This window comes from Pelophylax lessonae (genome assembly GCF_965119305.1).
Source record: "Pelophylax lessonae genome assembly, chromosome: 4".
NCBI classification, from domain to species: Eukaryota; Metazoa; Chordata; class Amphibia; order Anura; family Ranidae; genus Pelophylax; species Pelophylax lessonae.
Window position 1 is genome coordinate 141,370,136 of NC_138771.1, and position 19,579 is coordinate 141,389,714.

Consider the following 19,579-nt stretch of genomic DNA (forward strand, 5'->3'; position numbering starts at 1 on the left):
CCTAACACATTACCCAGTCCATATCAGTATAGATATCCAGCACGATACATTTCCCCATTGAGATCTGATGTGTTTTAAAAGTGTTCCTTACATATTTTTGAGCAGTGTGTGTATGTATATATAACATTTTGGCTGAAGTTCCATTTCCATGGACAGCACAGTTTGTTTAAAAAACAAAAAACAAAAAAAAAAAACAAAAAAAAAAAACGATGTGTTGACGATGATGTGTTTTCAATCTGCAGACCATTGTTGCCATTAACAAGGATCCAGAGGCTCCGATTTTCCAGGTGTCAGATTATGGTTTAGTAGCAGATTTATTTAAGGTAAGTCTTTCCCCCCTATGTTTCATCTCTAAATTTATTGTAGAAGTAAGACAGGGCTCCAATACAGAAATTCTTGTCTCATGAGATTTGGAAGGCATATTCTAGTACTGCTGAAGGTCTGTAAACTCTTTACAGGTGGTACTGGTAGGTTGTTTTTTTTTGTATGTATTTCACTATATAACATAGAGAATTATTACCAACCTAAATTTGGTAGTCAGTTTGTTTTTGTATCATTGTGTAACTACATGTTGTGCCATCATTAAAATTAACTTTCCATCTAAAATGTTCCTTTTCCCATTGTATTCCTCCCTCCTCAATCTTTTTGATCCATCCCATTTTTTGCCATTTCTTTCCTAGGCTACAATGACAGCCCAATCAAAGGACCAAGTACTACTATATCCTACCACATTGTGGCAAAACTGAGGGCTTACATAGGGGAATTTTAATGGTACTTAATAACGGATTAGACCACCAATTATAAAAATTTACAAACTTTATTCCCAATTTTTTTACATTATACAAAAAAAGAGACAAATACACACAAACATTGCAAATATTGGACTATTTTTTAAAAGAACAGTTTGCTCATTCACTAATAGACCTCAATTGACCCGCCATAACGGCTAGATCCACCAACAAAAGCCCGACATGTTTCGCTGTCGCTTCTTTAGGGGCATATGACAGTAATGAGGTAGTTTCTAAAGTTCTTCCAATGTAGAACTTTAGAAACTACCTCATTACTGTCATATGCCCCTGAAGAAGCGACAGTGAAACATGTCGGGCTTTTGTTGGTGGATCTAGCTTTTATGGCGGGTCTATTGGTGAATGAGCAAACTGTTCTTTTTAAAAAATAGTCCAATATTTGCAATGTTTGTGTGTATTTATTCCAAATGTTTTTACATTATACAAAAAAAAGAGACAAAGTTTGTAATTTTTAGAATTGCTGGTCTAACCCGTTATTAAAACCTATGTAAGCCCTCAGTTTTGCCAAAATGTGGTAGGACATAGTAGTCCTTGGTCCTGTGATTTGCTAATTGGGATGTAGGTACCTCTTATCTAATCTTGGTACTATAACTTACCCTAACGACACAATATTTTAATACAATGACAGCCCGCTAGTCCTGCAGCCCCCTAGGATATCTATGTCAGATATCCCAGTAGGCGCCAGCTGAGGTCTATAGAGCTAGAGGAGGAAGGACCAGGCAGTGCATCATCAGGGGGCCTGCTGCAAGAACACAGAAGAGACTGCCATCTCCTAGTGATGTTAGAGAGGAAGATGGTGATGCGGCACCAAGTGTTCAGCATGGAGCGGCAGGTCATTACAGATTAACACTGGATTTGCTGGGCATGTTAGTATATTTATTACAAACAACTCAGCATAATAAAATGGGATTAAGAAAATAATGGGGGGGGGGGGGGGGGTTTGGTGAGGTCTCTCCTAACAACAGACATTTCTCTATCGCTCATTGACAGACGTAGTCTTCTTGATTCTCAAGAGCTGGGTTATGTTGTCTCCGCAGGAGTAGGACTAGGCAGAATGACAAAACGTTCTGGCTCCACCCTAGGGGGCAGTCCCTGAGGGTATATCCTCCCTCTCTCTGCTACAGGGAATCAGTTTTTTTCTGTCTAGTCAGGAGTAAGGACCTAAGTTCCTTGCTGGGATCTTTTGGTCCTGGCAAGACTTTTTTTCTTTAAGAAAAAGACATTTTTTAGGTAGTTTTCTCCAGTGTTTTTTTCCTGTGAGATCTTCAAGCAAAAATGCCGGACTGGGCGACACTTGTGGTCACCCCAGCCGGCCTACGAGCGCGTGCAGACCAGGCATTGCGCTTGGTCGGCCGCGACATATTCAAGTAAGTATGCGGGGCCGGGCGACGGGCTGGATGTGAGATCCAGTGGTCACCCCGGTCTCTGCCTAAAAGCGCGTGCAGACCAGTGCGCTGAGTCGGCCGCGACGGAGTCCCAGTAAAGGGGCTGACTTTGCGAGTTAAAAGCTCGCTTGGACGCCAGGACCAGAGAGTCGAGGCGTACACAAACCCCCACCTCGGTGGAGAGGGTATTATGAAGAGAGGGTGCCTGTCGGTTCGGTATGGTGAGTAAAACGTTCCCTTTTTTCCTCATTTATGAGGCAGTATATATTATGGGCCCCTCCATACATAGTCAGTATATATCTGACACTTACAAGTCCCCCTTGTAATACAGCATGTGTTTGTGGGAAGTGGACTTGGTTCAAGAGCTAACACTCTACCCAGCAGACTGTAACATTACAGCAAACATAGGAGGTATAATCCTACCTTATGTGCAGTGTATCTCTGTAGATCCATATGTCACCTCTCAGCAGAGTGCAGGTGGATGTGCTGGGAAGACGATATCGGCGGTCCGCCGCCATTTTGCCGTAGACCGAATGCATGTATGTCCTCAGGTCACGCCGGCCGCCATGTTTTTGGAGTCTTATGTCTCTTCTATGGGGGCGGCCATGTTTTGTGAGCCCAGCTTCCTCGTGGAGGGCTGGGAACGCCGGAAGGCGTACACAGGGGGCGGAGCCACGCCTTCTGCCCGGGAAAAAGCAAACAGCTCCTTCCAGTCTGTGTAAGACAGACGCTGGCTGCAGTTTGTTGGAAACTGCACTGCATCGGTTGGTGAGCCTTGGGGGTCCCTCTCTCTCTCTCTCTGGGATCGAGAAGCAGGTACTCTGAGGGGCGCTATTGCGCTAGGGGGAGACACACAAAAAAAAAAAAAAAAAAAAAGAAGTTTTTTGTTTATTGCTGGCAAGAGTGTCCTGTATTAACATGGACCCTGCCACTCATGTATCTCCTCCGGATCCCCTCGAGGGGTCTGCGGGATCCTCCAGCACCCCATTGACAATTGAATCTTTGTCAGCCATTATGGAAACTTTTGTGTCCCGGGTGGAAGTGGCTTGTCAGGGACAGGGCGCAAGAAAGCGACCCCCGCCTAACCCCTTATTATCTGAAACCTCGGATTCAGACTCTGAGCCTATTTCTGCAGTTGCAGGTACTTCATCTGGTATTGGTGTCTCGGGTCCTGTCTCTTCAGACAGTGAGGAGGATGTTTCGGCATCAGCCATAGCCCGAGAGGAAGCGTTGGTAAACGCACTCATTGTATCTGTTCAAGAGACTTTAAGGTTACAGGGTATTCCATCAGAAATAGCTGAAACTGAGATCCCTTTTGGGACTAAAAAGCGCATCAAAGTGGCAAAGGTTTTTCCATTGCCCAAATGTTTTGGCAATCCAATCGATGAAGAATGGCGTCTGCCAAAACGCACTTTTAATATTTCCAAACGCATTGACAGGCGTTATCCGTTTGAGGAAACCCTTATTAAGAAATGGACAGAACCACCTGTGGTGGATTCACCAATTGCTAGATTGAATAAAGCCACGGTTATTCCTTTGGAAGACGCTCCGTCTTTTAAAGATCCAGTGGATCGCAAGATAGAAGCTATGTCTCGCACCATGTTTTCCTTGATTGGATCAGCTTTCAGGCCAATAATTGCTATTGGTCTGGTTTCGCAGGCTGTAACTGAATGGACTAAGTGGTTACGCCGGGACTTAGAAGAAGTCCCTCAGGCGGTATCAGATTTGTTGGAACAAATGATACAGGGGTTACAGTTTGTATGTGATGCGGCGTTAGACGCCACTCCATTAATGGCGCGAGCATCAGTCTCAGCAGTGGTTCTCAGGCGTACACTGTGGCTAAAAGGTTGGATAGCCGACCAAGGTTCCAAAAAAGCATTGGCTAATATCCCCTTTTCAGGAGAACGTCTATTTGGAGCCAACTTAGATGAGATCATTAAGGATCTCACCGGTGGAAAAAGCACCTTTTTACCGCAAAATTTTAAAGGTAGAGGAACTCGTCAAAGACGAGGGCCTTCTTTTTCTGCTCACAAGAGGTTTTTTCGTCCAGCGGGTGAAAAAAACTAAGTCCTCCAAGCCTCCTGCAGGAGGCATCAGGGGTCGTTGGTCGGGCAAGCAAAAGCCCGCCCCCTCCAGACCTGAAGATAAACCATCCAAAGCCTGAAGGTGCGCCCCCACCCATAACTGGGGTGGGGGGACGTCTTCGCCGGTTCCCGGATCCATGGCTTTCCAGAATCCCGGACAAATGGGTTTGCGAAGTCATAAAGTCAGGGTACAAGATCGAGTTTCGATCTCTCCCACCGGCGCGATTCTTCCCTTCCAATATCCGACTATCTCCGGATCGTCTAGAAGATCTGCGGAGAGCAGTCACAGATCTACTACAACAAGGAGTGGTAGTCCACGTTCTTTGGACAGAACGGTTTCAAGGGTTTTATTCAAACCTGTTTACAATACCCAGGAAAGAGGGCAAAGTGCGTCCAATTCTGGACTTAAGAGCACTCAATTCTTTCGTCAACATAAGAAGATTCAGAATGGAGTCCATTCGCACGGTAGCAGCCTTCCTGCATCCAGGGGATGTCCTAGCGTCCATAGACATCAAGGACGCCTATCTTCACATTCCCATTTTCGCAGGACATCAGCGTTTTCTACGCTTTTCCGTAGAGGAGAACCACTATCAGTTTGTGGCGTTACCTTTCGGTCTCGCCACGGCTCCGCGGGTCTTCACAAAGGTGTTGGCCCCAATGTTGGCACTTCTGCGCCAAAGAGGTATATCGATTCTAGGTTACCTAGACGATCTTCTGCTTCATGCAGAGTCTCCTCAGACCTTGCTACAAAACATAGAAATTACTATGATTTCTTTACAGGAATTCGGGTGGCTGGTGAACCAGCAAAAGTCTTTTCTGGTTCCCACCCAGAGGCTCGAATATCTGGGTCTAATTCTAGACACAGTCAGGACAAGAGTGTTTCTTCCGGTAGGGAAACTTCGAAAGATTCAATCAGCAGTCCAGTTGTTACTGTCCAACAACTGGTCTTCCCTTCGGACTTGCATGAGGGTTCTGGGGTTGATGGTGGCTTCCTTCGAAGCAGTCCCATTTGCCCAGTCCCATACCCGAATTCTTCAGCAAGAGATTCTCCTCAGATGGAATCGGAATCCGGAATCCCTGGACAATCAGATACGATTGAGCAAACAGACCAGAGAGTCTCTGGTTTGGTGGCTTCGGTCTCCAATGCTCAGCCAGGGAAAGTCATTTCTGCCAATATATTGGACGATAGTGACCACGGATGCCAGTCTATCCGGATGGGGAGGAATTCTCGGTCAATTATCTGCCCAGGGACTTTGGTCCCCGGAAGAATCCAGATTACCGATAAATGTATTGGAACTGAGAGCGATCAGACTTTGTCTGATTCACTGGACCGAGCAGCTCCAGGGCAGCCCGGTTCGGATCCAGTCGGACAATGCCACGGCCGTGGCTTATGTCAATCACCAGGGGGGCACCAAGAGTGTCCGAGCGGCCAAGGAAGTGGCTTGCATTCTTCGCTGGGCGGAACGATTTGTTCCAGCAATCTCTGCGGTGTTCATTCCGGGGGTGGAGAATTGGCAGGCAGATTATCTCAGCCGTCAGACCCTGGATCAGGGGGAATGGTCCCTCCATCCAGACGTTTTCCACCAATTGTGCCTACGGTGGGGCACCCCGGATGTGGATCTGTTGGCATCACGATTCAACAGGAAAGTTCAGAGATTCGTGGCTCGCTCCCGCGATCCTCTAGCAGAAACCGCAGACGCACTGATCGCCCCGTGGGGGCAATACCAGCTAATATATGCCTTCCCTCCTCTCGCGTTACTGCCAAGACTTCTTCGCAGGGTAGAGGAGGAAGGAATCCCAGTAATCCTGGTAGCTCCGGACTGGCCTCGTCGAGCTTGGTACGCCGACATGGTCAGACTGGTGGCGGACGTCCCGTGGAGACTTCCTCTCAGAGAGGATCTACTGTCTCAGGGACCGATCTTCCATCCTGCTTTACGATCGCTGGCTTTAACGGCCTGGCTATTGAGACCCAGGTGCTGAAGGACAAAGGTTTGTCAGCTTCAGTTATTCCTACTCTAGTTGAAGCAAGGAAAGCGACTTCCAGAAAGATTTATCATCGCACATGGAAGTCCTACATTGCATGGTGTGAACCTTTGGGGTTCCGTCCTCGGTCTTATTCGATTAGTCGAATATTAGCTTTTCTGCAACAAGGGGTTGAGCAGAAACTGGCCTTGAGTACTATCAAGGGTCAGGTCTCAGCATTAGCCATCTTCTTTCAGAAGCCTTTGGCTACTCATTCCTTGGTGCGGAATTTCATCCAGGGGGTGCGACATCTGGCTCCGCCAGTGCACGCGCCGTTACCCCCCTGGGATCTTAATTTAGTGTTGTCGGTTCTTCAGAAACCTCCCTTTGAAGATATTAGGGAGATTCCTCTACCCACGTTGTCCCAGAAGGTGGCCTTCTTGGTGGCTATTACTTCTGCACGCAGGGTGTCAGAGCTGGCCGCATTATCTTGTCGTTCACCATATCTGGTGGTTCATAGAGATAAGGTGGTTCTTCGTCCGAATCCATCCTTCCTACCAAAAGTGGTTTCAGAATTTCATCTGAATGAAGAAATTGTATTACCTTCCCTGTGTCCTAAGCCCAGTCATCCTCGGGAATTTGCTTTGCACTCCTTGGATGTGGTCCGGGCGATCAGGGTATACTTGAAAACGACAGACTCGTTTCGCAAGACGGATTCACTTTTTGTGATCCCAGATGGACCCAAAAAGGGGTTGCCTGCATCTGCCGCGACCATTTCCAGATGGATCAGACAGACGGTAGTGCAGGCTTATTCTATTAAGGGTCGGGAGCCCCCGTTCCCTGTTAAGGCGCACTCCACTCGGGCACTTAGTGCGTCATGGGCCTTTCGCCATCAGGCGTCAGTGGTCCAGGTGTGCAAGGCGGCTACCTGGTCGTCGGTGCATACCTTCTCTAAACATTATAAAATTGATGTAATGGCATCGTCTGATGCCTCATTTGGCCGCAAGGTTTTGCAGGCCGCAATTTGAGGAGACCAGTGGTCTACCTCGAGGGTTTTTTTCCGTTGGAAAATTTTTTCTTTTAGTCTCATTCTTTGTTTATAATGAGCCTTTAAAACTTCTAGTTTGGCACCGGTTGGGCCTACTAGATTGGATTTGATTTTGTCAATCCCACCCCTCATTTGTGGCACTGCTTCTGGATGTCCCAGCTCTTGAGAATCAAGAAGACTACGTCTGTCAATGAGCGATAGAGAAAAATGGATTTTTGTAAGAACTTACCGTAAAATCCTTTTCTCTTAAGCTCATTGACAGACGTAGTACCCGCCCCTCTATCATTGAGTTGGGTTGGGTTAAATTCTCTGTACTGCTTTAAACAGAACTGATTCCCTGTAGCAGAGAGAGGGAGGATATACCCTCAGGGACTGCCCCCTAGGGTGGAGCCAGAACGTTTTGTCATTCTGCCTAGTCCTACTCCTGCGGAGACAACATAACCCAGCTCTTGAGAATCAAGAAGACTACGTCTGTCAATGAGCTTAAGAGAAAAGGATTTTACGGTAAGTTCTTACAAAAATCCATTTTTCCTGGTTCACCTGCACCTTTTGTCCAGCAAGGGATACCAAACAGCATATTTACACAGATTTTGGGTTTACTAGCAGTTGTCTAGGGTTGGGTTAACTAGCAATCTTGACTCATGCCATTTCTAAATGTGAAGGTCAGTCTTATTGTTATTCTTTTAACCACTTTCATTGTGTAAGTTGAAGTAAAGCATGCAGGGTGTCATTGTTAGCGCATTCATCATAACCATATCTGTAATCAATTTATACTTGGTAGTGTGACCAAGATAAGACTCAGGTGAAATCTTCCCAATGAGGATGCTGACACAATAAAAATTTGATATTGGATCTAACCCCTCTCCGCTCCATCCAAAAGGAAACAGATCTTGTCTGGATGGTAACATTTAAAGACCACTGGGCATGAACAAAAGTTTTTATCCTTAGTCATTTAAATTACAGTGTTCTCTTATTTGGCATGTGCTCAGGAATCAGGAAACAGTGTGTGATGTGATGTTGAAAAGGCAGGTGTCAGGATTCACATGACCCCTGGCAATAAAAGTGGAAATAAACTCAACTATACTTACCACTGCTCCAGCATTGCAACATCCACAAGCTCCCATGGTGGCCCTGACAACTTCATCCTGTTTTGAGGTTTTCGGTTGGTGCGGGGTGACATCAAGCACATGCACAGGAGATAATCTTGACATCCAGCAAATGCTGGGATTGTACATCAAGCTGTGTATGTGCAACTCAGTGTAGAGCAGGGCTCAAAATTTCAAGTCCTGAACTACTAGCCAGGCCTTAAGAGTTATTCGCCACCAGTTGCCCCACCCAACCTTACCCTGCCCCGCCAATTTGTTCCACCCCTAAACACGCCCTCTCAAATTATCTCATTAAATGACACTGTTAAATGTTGTATGCAGAATTAGGTTACAAAAATAAATAAACAACTTTAACATTAATAATATAAAGTATAATTCATTGATTTGACTGTGATAAATAAAAAAAAGGATATAATACGATTGGCTAATATAGGCACTTTACATATCATTACTGCCTTGTTAAGTAAATATGCGCTACATACAGAGTGCAGGATTGAGAGTTGCGCTACGTATAGACTGCAGGGTTGAGGGGTGCGCTACGCTAGGTGACTGGGGTGAGAGTGACACCTTCTTTCTGGGTTTGCACCGACCCATCCTTAAGGCTCCACTCACACCTGCGTGTTGTGTAAACGCATGCAAAATTGGGTATTTTTGCGTGCATTTATAAAACATGCTAAAACCCATCACGTTTGCTGCGCCATTCATTGTTATGGCATCCCAAACACCACAAGCCGACGTGTTTTTCTGTGTGCAAAAATGTGAAAGCACTGCTGTAAAATGAGTGGTATAAAAAAAAAGAAAACAATGCAGAAAAAGCTCAATGAGCTACTTTGCCTTACGTAGCTCATAAAATGAATGGGCTGCCCTATGCATGTTGTGCAAAAAAAGGTTGGTGTAAATGGGGCCTAATAGCAACACTTCAGAAGCCTGTACAGTTGATATGGTTACTGCACTGAGTGACTAAGCACAACTGTCTTGTCTGTACCTCCTCACACTACAGAGACTAGAACCAGAGCCTGCCTTACATTGGTGTGATCTGTGTCTCAGTGAACTGAGTTCTGATAGGCTGCTCTGGGTGGCTGCACTGTGCTCCACTTCTTTTTTTGAATAAAGTAGGTAGGAGTGTGAGTCAGTAAGTGAGCAGCCTGCGCCCACTGTCCCTGAACACTGCCCGCCTGTGCAAACTTACACACTCGGACTGGTCTCTCTCTCTCTGATGGTCTCCCCGACCTCTCAGTTCTCACTACTCCCCAGTAGGCTGTTACCTGAAGTCTCTCTCGCTGCCGACTCTTCTTCCTCCTCCTCGCTGCCCTGGGACGCGCATCTTCTCTGCCGCCTCAAGTCCGGGAATGTCAGTAAGAAGAGAATCCACGGGGCTGTGCTGGAAACTACACTTCCCAGCATGCAGCACGGCTCACAGAGCCCTCCATAGAGATGACTGGGGAGGTGGCTTGTGCGGCTTGTCCAAAGCCAAGCAGACCCGCCCCCCACCCTAGCCGAGCTGAGCGGATCTGCCACCACCTGAGCCAAGCTGGAACACTAGCCCTCAAATAAATTCCACTCGCCAAATGCGAGCAGGCGAGTGGAAATTTTGAGGGTTGGTGTAGAGTATAGTGTAATAATACAGAGTAAATACAATTGTGAGGAAGAAGGTAAGAAGCCTTTATTTAGTCTAGCATAGTATGTGGCCCTGTAATAAGTACACTTACTGTTTGCACACCACATTTCTAATTTAGGTAAAGTCAAAAAAGTAGGTAAAAACACATAATTTTAGAAATATCACTACATGTTAATACAATTTTTGACTGCATATTTAGATTCTTACATAAACCTAGCTGACACTGGTATTCTCTAAGCCTGGCTTCATACAGTGGTTATAAAAAAAAAAAATCGCTCCCTTTAAAATAATCACATTTCGTTCATTGACGGACACAGCTCCTATTAGTCATAACCATTGGGTTTTATTGCCCACTACAGGAGTAGGACACTAGGCAGAAAAAATTCTGGCTACACCCATGGGCAGTCCCAGGGGGGTATACTCCCTCTCTCTGCTGTAGCCATAGCCACCCATTTTTTTTTTTTGTTCTGCATAGTCAGGAGTAAAGACCTAGTACCTTGCTGAGATCTTTGGTCCTGGCAACATTTTTTTCCTCCTGAATTTTTTCCTGTGAGAGCTACAATTACCTGCTGGACTGGGCAACAGGCTGGATAACTAGATCCAGTGGTCACCACAGTCTGGCCAGCAAGTGCACGCAGACCTCAGCTCCACGCTATGTCGGCCGGGACATAGCCCCACTGGACAGGGGCTGGCCTGCGAGGTTGCAAACGACTGGGTCTTGGCCCTAGTCGCAGCGTTCGTTCATCCTGGCTGACAGCCCCCCACTTCAATGGAGAGGGGGTTCTGTCTGGAGCGGTGGCCGCCTGGTTCCTGGTATGGTGAGTAGCTGTCCCCCCTCTCCCCCTGGAGGGTTTTGGGGTGGATGTGGGCCTCTCCTTGTGACGGTCGGACCCCTGGGTTCCCCTCCTTCCCGCAGGCACCCCCCCCCTTACCGAGATCCCCCCCTCCCCACATGGGCTGGGGCCATTTGGGTGGCCTGGCCACTTTCCAGGGGTGGGGGCATGGTGCTGATTGGCGATGGGGGCTGGGAGGTGCGCCACCGGATAATCGGCTGTGCGAAGGGGGGGGGGGGGTTGTACCTGGCGGGGGCTCCTGCCAAGGCCCCCTGGCCTGCCTGGATCTGTCCTCGAGGCCTGGTCTCCCAATCCTGGGTCCCTGTATGCCTCGTGGTGTGGGACTGGGCTGCCATTTTGTTGTAACCTGTGTTTTCTATACACATCGGCCATGTTTGTGTAGTCCCACAGCCATTTTGCTGTGGTTTGCTATTGAAAATAGCAGGGGCCGTGACAGTGGAGCCCTGTGGGCAGCAATTTTGGCGGCGGGAGCCCCTCCTTATCCCCTGGTGCTGACTCCTGGATCATTTTACTTCCTGATCCCTGCATGTGTAGTGCAGGATATCCTGGTGGCTGCGGGTGTGGAGTCTGGTGGGGGGTCCTCTCCCTCTCTGCTGAGGATCGCTTGGTGCTTTGTGCCTGGTGACCTGGTGGTGCTGCCAGTGTGGTGGGGGTTGTCCCTTAGCAGTGTTTTACACTTTTTTGTGGGGTCCCCCTGGTGACTCATGGAGTCTTTGAAGCACATTTCCCCACCTGATCCCCTCTCTGAGGCTGCGGGGCCCTCCGGGTCCCAACCATCCATCCATGCACTGACGGCGGTTCTGGAGTCCCTTGTATCCCGGGTGGAGGTGGCTTGCGGGCGACGGGCTACCAAAAAGTGCACCCCGCCTTCCCCTACCTGATCGGTTTCATTAGATCCTGAATCTAATTCGGCTGCTGCGGACATGGGGTCACCCTGCTGGGTCTGCAACCACATGCCTGGAATCCTCTGTTAGTGAGGATGATTCCTCCACGTCTGTGACTGCGCACGAAAAGGCGCTGGTGGATGCACTGATAGTATCTGTGCGTGAGACCCTGAAGATGGAGGACGCAGAGCAGGTACCCTTTGGCATTCACAAGCCATCCAGAGCCGCAAAGGTGTTCCCTTTCCCCGTCTATTTTGACAGAATTGTCGCTAAAGACGACCAAAGCGTCCCCGTGGGGTCCCTAAGCGCTTTACTAAGTGTTACCCCTATGAGGAGTCCCTTCTTAAGAAGTGGACTGTACTGCCAGTGGTGGACCCCCCTGTTTCCAGATTAAACAAGGCAACCATGATTCCGGTTGAAAAGTCCCTGGCTTTAATGCATTTGGCTGACCGGAAGGCAGAGGCTGTGGCCCGCCATATATACTCTGGCTGGTTCGGCAATGAGGCCGGTATTCGCCATTGCCCTGGTGTCGCAAACTGACCGAGTGGGCTAAGCCTGGGGGAACAACTCCCCCATGCCTTTGCCTAGCTGGTGGGCCAGCTGGTCCAGGGGCTGCAGTTTATCTTTGATGCCTCTTTGGATGCGGCTCCCCTGATGGCTCGTCTCTGTTTTGGCTGTGGTCCTTCGGCCTGTCTTTTGGCTCAATTATTGGTCTGCAGATCAGACTTCAAAAACGGCTTTAACTGATCTTCCTTTCCCAGGAGATCGCCTGTTTGGAGCTACCCTGAATTACATCATTAAAAGGTTTCACAGGCTACTAAGGGCAAGGAACCTCGTGGTAGACGTGGGCCCTTCTTCTCAGCTCATAAGAAGTTTTTTCATCCCTCAGGGTCAACTGACAAGGGCTCGAAGCTTTTCAGGGGGATCCAAATGAACCTGGTCTGGCAAGCCAAGATCGGGCTACTGCAGACCCATGGACAAGACTCCTTCAGCATGACGGTGAGCCCTCACCCGTTTCGGGGGTGGGGGGAGATCTTCACTGGTTTCCGGACCCGTTGACTCTCTAAGACAAGTGGGTCCACAGAGTCATTCGGTCCGGCTACAAGATTGAGTGTTGCTCTTGTCCCCGGCAAGGTTTTTTCCTTCCAATTTGCACCTGTCCCCAGACCACTTACAGGGCATGTTTGGGGTGGTACAAGACCTGTTCCTTCAAGGGTGGTTGTCCCGGTTCCGACTTCGGAAAGTTTTCAGGGTTTTTACTCAAACATGTTCACTGCGTCTGTCAGAGAAAATAATTTTACAGTAAGTTCTTACAAAAATTCAATTTTCTCTTCCGTCCTCTGACAGACGCAACTCTTCAATGTTTCTTCACCAATGGGACGTCCCATAGCAGTGTAGGCATTAGAGGTGGGAAGAACGCAACCAACAACCGGTAACGCATCAACAAGGCTAGAAAAACTTAGCCAACTGGGTAACAGAAAGCTCAATCAACACCAACAGGAGCTTACCCCAAAACAAAAATAAACCCCTGAAAGAGACCATCAATTCCTTCAGCAAACAGCAGCCTGCAAAACCTTGCGGCTAAAGGAAGCATCCGAGGATGCCAACAAATCAATCTTGTAGAATTTTGTAAAAGTGTGTACAGACGACCAGGTCGCTGCTTTACACACCTGAGCCACAGAAGCCTGATGGCGAAAAGCCCAAGAGGCACTCAGTGCTCTAGTAGAATGCACCCTCATGGGGAAGGGCGGAACCTGACCCTTCAATGAATAGGCCTGAACAATCTGTCTGATCCATTTTGATATGGTTGCAGCAGACGCAGCTGAACCCTTATGAGATCCCTCAGGAAGGACAAACGGAGAATCAGACGTCCAAAAGGATTCCGTGGCTGAGAGGTAAACCCTGATCGCCCGAACCACATCCAGTGAATGCAAGGCAAATTCCTTAGGATGCTTGGGCTTCACACAGAATGAAGGCAGAACAATATCTTCATTGAGATGGAAAGCCAACACCACCTTAGGGAGAAAAGATTGGTTAGGTCGTAGAACAACCTTATCCCTATGAATGACCAGATAAGGTGAACGGCAAGACAGAGCCGCCAACTCAGACACCCTGCGAGCAGAGGTGATCGCGATCAGAAAGGCAACTTTCTGAGACAACAAAGGCAGAGAGATTTTTCTTAACCACTTTAGGACCGGAGGATTTTGCTGCTTAATGACCAGGCCCTATTTTGCGATTCGGCACTGGGTGAATTTAACAGACAATTGTGCGGTCGTGCAATGCTGTACCTAAATGAAATTGATGTCCTTTTTTTCCCACAAAAAGAGCTTTCTTTTGGTGGTATTTGATCACCTGAGCGACAATTTAAAAAAAAAAAAAAAAAAAACAATATTTTTCACATTCTGCTATATAACATTCCCAAAAACAAAAATGTAAAAATCAAAATTTTTTAACATTTTAGGCCAATTTGTTTTCTGCTACATATTTTTGGTTAAAAAAAATCGCATTTGACTTTCAGCTGTGGTCATAATGATAAGTACAACGTGAAAAGAGCTTTCCTGGAGCATTTCAGTCCCTGGCAGTGCAACTGAAACAGTCAACCATGAGTGGTAAGGCACTGTCAAAAGATCTTGGGTATAAAGTTGTGCTCAGGCACAAGTCAGACTTTATCAATGCCTCGTTTAGTGAAATCTATTATTAAGAAGTGGAAGGTATTTGGTACAACACAGACCCTCCCTGGATCAGGTCATCACTCCAAACTGGATGAAAGAGCCAAGAGGAAAATGGTAAGAGAGGTTATCTAGAGGCCTACAGCAACTCTGAAGCAGTTGCAGGAATTTATGACAGAGTGGTCATTGTGTGCAGGTGATTACAATATCACCAATTCTCCAGAAATGTGGCTTGTATGGGATTGGTGCAACAGAAAAGCCACATGCAGTCACAACTGAGCTTCACCAAAACATAAGATTCTGAGGCCACATGGAAAAAGGTGTTCTGGTCAGATGAGAATAAAATTGAATTTTTTGGCCTCAACGCCATGTCTGGCGGAAATCCAGTACAGCTCACCATTCCTACAGTAAAGCATAGAGGTGTTTTTCTGCAGCAGAGACTGGAGCACTTGTCGGGATAGAAGGAAAAATTGATGGGCAAAATACCATCAAACGCTTGAGGAAAATCTGCCCTCTGCCAGAAAGTTGTCAATGGGAAAAAAGGTTAATCTTCCTACATGATGACCCAAAGCACACAGCAAAAATAAACACACATTGGTTGAAGGAGAAAAAGGTGAATGTCCTTGCATGGCCTAGTCAGAGCCCAGACTTTGCCCTGTTTCTCACTATAGCGATGAAAGACATTGCATGTGATTCGGAGCGCAATGTTTTGAAAATCACATGCAATGCAAATTCAGCCACACAGATTGTATGGCTGAATTCACATCTGATTCTGACAGAACACGCACAGTACCCTTTTATGGGTCCACAGCAGAATCGGATCGCATGGTGGTTCACAGATATGCGATCCGATTCATGTCCCATATGATCCAATATGCAAACTGATCTGGGGGTGTCGTTAACTTTGTATTGACACCCCCAGCAATTCGCATATGGCAGTGTGAACTGCCTGCGATTTGAACGCGATGCGGGAACCCGCAGTGGATTTGCAGGGTTCCCGCATCACATATATGTGAACCGAGCCTTAAACCCCATTGAAAATCTGTGGAATGACTTGCAGACAGTCACCATTAAAATTAACTGAACTTGAGCAGTTCTGCAAAGAAGAGTGGTAAAATATTGCAAAGTTATGCCCCGTACACACGTACCGATTGTCGGCCGTAAATATTCCGATTGTAGGCTTATTAGTATGATGCTTCCGACAGCGCATTTTCGGCTGAACAGAATCTGTCGTGCAAGCATTAAAATTTTTGTTGGCCAACACCAGAACGGCCGATTGTTCGCCAGTCAGTACAGATTTCGGCCGTCAGACAGCAGATTTGCAAGACTGGGCATGCTCAGAAAAGAAAAAAGACAAGGAAAGTTAACCATCACATGACATCACTTCTGCAGTCAGCGGCTGTTGGCTAACAAAATTCGTGTGCAGTCTTTTGCAGTTTTCAACAGACATGACAGCCCTGGACAAAAGACGGCCGATCATTCGGCCGACGATCGGTACGTGTGTACAAGGCTTAAGAGACATATCCCACCAGACTATAGGCTGTAATGAAAGTAAAAAGGTGGTTCAACAAAATACTGGCACAAGCGGTTGATTCTATTTTTGAATGTATTTTTTTTCTGACATGGGGTTATATTTTTCACTTGGATGTTATAAGTTGCACTGAGTAAATACAGCTGGATAAAAGAAAAACTCTGTCTTCATTTCAAGCTGCAAAATGTGATTATTTTAACCACTTGCCGACTGCCCACAGTAATATTACTGCGGCAGTGCAGCTCCCCTGGGTCCAGTCACTTAGTACTACGTGACTGGAGGGAAAGGGGTTTCAGCGGCGCGCGTCGGGCCGCGGGAGGAGAGGCGGCGATTGCGGAGAGAAGACCCGCCTGCTTATGTAAACAAAGCAGGCGGATGTTTTGTGAGACAGTCAGGGACAGATCTGAAGTTTCAGCTAAGCTGAAACTGCCATCTGTCTGTGCCTGTCACAGAACCCCCCAACACACTTACACAGTTAGTAAGCATACAGGCATACATTAACCCCTTTGATCACCCCCAGGGTTTACCCCTTCACTGCCAATGGCATTACTGTAACAGTGCATATTTTTAGCACTGATTACTGTAGTAATGTCACTGGTACCCCCAAAAATGTCAGTTAGGGTTCTGATCTGTTCGCCGTAATCCCGCTACAAATCGCAGATCGCTGCCATTACTAGTAAAAAAAAAAAATGACATCTTTCCCGTAGTTAGTAGACGCGATAACTTTTGCGCTAACCGATCTAAATACACTTATTGCGGGGTTTTTTTTTTACCAAAAATATGTAGCAGAAAACAAATTGGCCTAAAATGTTAAAAAAAAAATTGATTTTTTTTTTTTGGGATGTCCTATAGCAGAATGTGAAAAATATATTTTTTTTGTTTTTTTTTCAGAATTGTCGCTATTTTTTTGTTTATAGCGCAAAAAATAAAAATCGCACAGGTGATCAAATACCACCAAAAGAAAGCTCTATTTGTGGGAAAAATGAACATCTATTTAGTTGGGGTACAGTGTCACACGACCACGCAATTGTCCGTTAAATTAACGCAGTGCCAAATCGCAAAATAGGGCCTGGTCATTAAGGGGGCAAATCCTTTCAGGGCTGAAGTGGTTAAAGGGGGTGATTCTTTTCTATACACACTGTATAATTATGCAATTGGATAGAAAACTAGTTCAAGTCCATGTCCAGAAAGTTGTCGTCAGTGACTGCAACCATTAGTAAAGGTATTTTCCCTTTTGCTTCGTATCCAGTAGTGCATCTTCCGGCTTCGCTGTGCAGTACAACCTTAATGGACTTTTATAGGGCTCATCTATCTTTGTCTCGTGGTCAGGAGATGACCTCATTAGAAGTCTTTAGGGCTCCAGTTTGCAGGTGTAACCAGGAGAGAGAACCTGTCACTGCTCAATGTAAACAAAGAAGACCATGGCCATTGGATCTTTGCAATTATACATCTGTATTGGGGGATGGTGGGATCATTTAGGTCAGGGCAAGGAGACAAAATAGGTGCACTTACTCTTTAGGAACACACACAGGAAGAGGATTTTCTGATTGCCTTTAACCCACCATAACTTTTTTCCACTTATAGCATCTTGTAAGTCTCCGTGCTCTACTGCAGTTTTCAATAAATGATTTAAAGAGGTTGTAAACCCTCTTGTATAACTTTTACCTATAGGTAAGCCTATATTAAGGCTTACCTATAGGTGCTATAAATATCTCCCAAACTTGCACCGTTTAGGAGATATTTACAGCGCAAACTGCCGATGACGTCATCGGCGCAGGCGCTCTGAGGGAACGGCCACCCGTGCCGTTCCTTCAGAGCTCAGTGCCGTGAACAGCGGCTCCCGCGCGCATGCGCGGGAGTGATGTAATCGCGCCTCCGGCCAATCAGATGGCCGGAGGACGCGAACCCGGAAGCGGGACGGCAGGACATGTCGCCGTCCTGTCGCTGAGGTGGCGGCACGGCGGGGGCTTCGTTTTAAGGTAAGTACTACATAATGAGCTAGTATGCGATGCATACTAGCTCATTATGCCTTTCTCTTTACAGGGCTTTTTTTTTCTCGGATTTTTTTTTTTTACTTTACTTCCTCTTTAATAGCTCTGTCCACTATCCTAAAGGCCTCTTTCACACGGGCATTCCGTATGTCCGCATATCACCCCATCCGTTTGCGGGTGATATACGGACATAATGCATGTCAATGGGATTGCGGATGACCATCCGATTTGCGTCCTTTCAGTTCTGCTCCGTTTTTTGGAACAGAACCCTAGGACGCAAAATCGGGAAGGGCGCAAAATTGGATGTCAGCGGTGTCATCCGCAATCCCATAGACATGCATTATGTCCGTATATCATCCGCAAACGGATGGGATGATATGCGGACATACGGACCGGATGACACAAGTGTCATCCGTGTCCGTAAAAAAAAAAAAAAAAGTGCCGGAGCGGATCGCGATACGGTCCGCTCCATGTGAAAGACGCCAAAAGGAGAAATACATTTTTATTTTTTTTAATAAAAGTGAGACATACTGGTACCTTCTGTTTTTAAGAGAATGCATTTGTTTTATTTAAATGCACAAAAACTGCATATAGATCCTGTGTTGTTTTCTTTTTTTTTTTTTTTTTTTTTTTTATGTCTTTTGTGTCCAGTCCTTGGTCTACTGGGAAAAGAGTAGGCGGCAGTGCCAGTTTTTAATGCTGTTTCTGAACTGACGCCTGCTGGCCAGATCTAAGACACCACCACTTACAATGTACACCATGTAGACAATTTCCCCAATAAATTTTGTAGGAGCATATTAATTCCACCTGACGGAAACACAGATAGTGTAAATAATTCAAGGATTATTTTCTACAGAGGATCTTGAGTGGGAACAGTGGGACACCTCTCTAGTCCCACAGCTATTTACACAATAAACAAAAAAATCCAATAACTTAATTCTCCGTGTATCGGAAGAGGTTTCAAATATCTAGAGGTTTGCTACTATTTTGCATCAATTTATTTTAGCAGATACAATATTTTTCAGATTGTTGCTTTACTTAGAATATATAGCAAACAATTTATTGCTTACTTTCTGAATACTTGCAGGACGATGCCTTCTTCTTCCACACCCTTTTGTTTTTAGCATATATAACCACATGGTGGACAACATGCTAGTTTATTAAGCCCCTTGTATGTGGGGGTCATAGATAAACTATATGTATATATAATCAGAGATACAAATTAAGCATATTCAAGGACACGGACTGAATTCTCTCGTCGTTGTTGCTGAAATAAACCCCAATCCCAGTTTTAAATTTGTTTTTTTTTTCTGTTGTAGGTGGTGCCAGAAATGACAGAACTACTTAAGAAGAAATAAAGGAGTGTCCACTTGCCAAGTATTAAACAGCTGCTTCGTTAAAAAAAAAAAAAAAAATCTTTAATTACAGATAGTTACTTTACAGGGTACATTATACCAAGCCTGATAATTAAACTTTTTTTTACTGATGGTGTCTAAATGGTTTAGGAATAACAGAACTTTATTAAAAAGCTACTTGTAAAATGTACACAGTGTGTATGATTTTTTTTATTTATTTTTTTTATGTTTAAAATGGGAAGTGATTTTGTCCCCTTAAACAGAATTTCTGATTTAAATGGTTCTG

The 19,579-nt window shown here is 46.0% G+C and overlaps 1 protein-coding gene across 1 annotated transcript in view; it reads left to right on the top strand.

The window, feature by feature from the left end:
- Positions 1 to 19,480, top strand: part of ETFA (electron transfer flavoprotein subunit alpha) — a 77,479-nt gene extending 57,999 nt beyond the window's left edge. The window contains exons 11-12 of the mRNA XM_082252848.1: positions 243 to 323; positions 19,258 to 19,480. Coding sequence (XP_082108974.1) covers positions 243 to 323; positions 19,258 to 19,296 — 120 coding nt within the window. The 3' untranslated portion in view covers positions 19,297 to 19,480. The remainder of the gene's footprint in view (positions 1 to 242; positions 324 to 19,257) is intronic.
- The last annotated feature ends 99 nt before the right edge of the window (positions 19,481 to 19,579 follow it).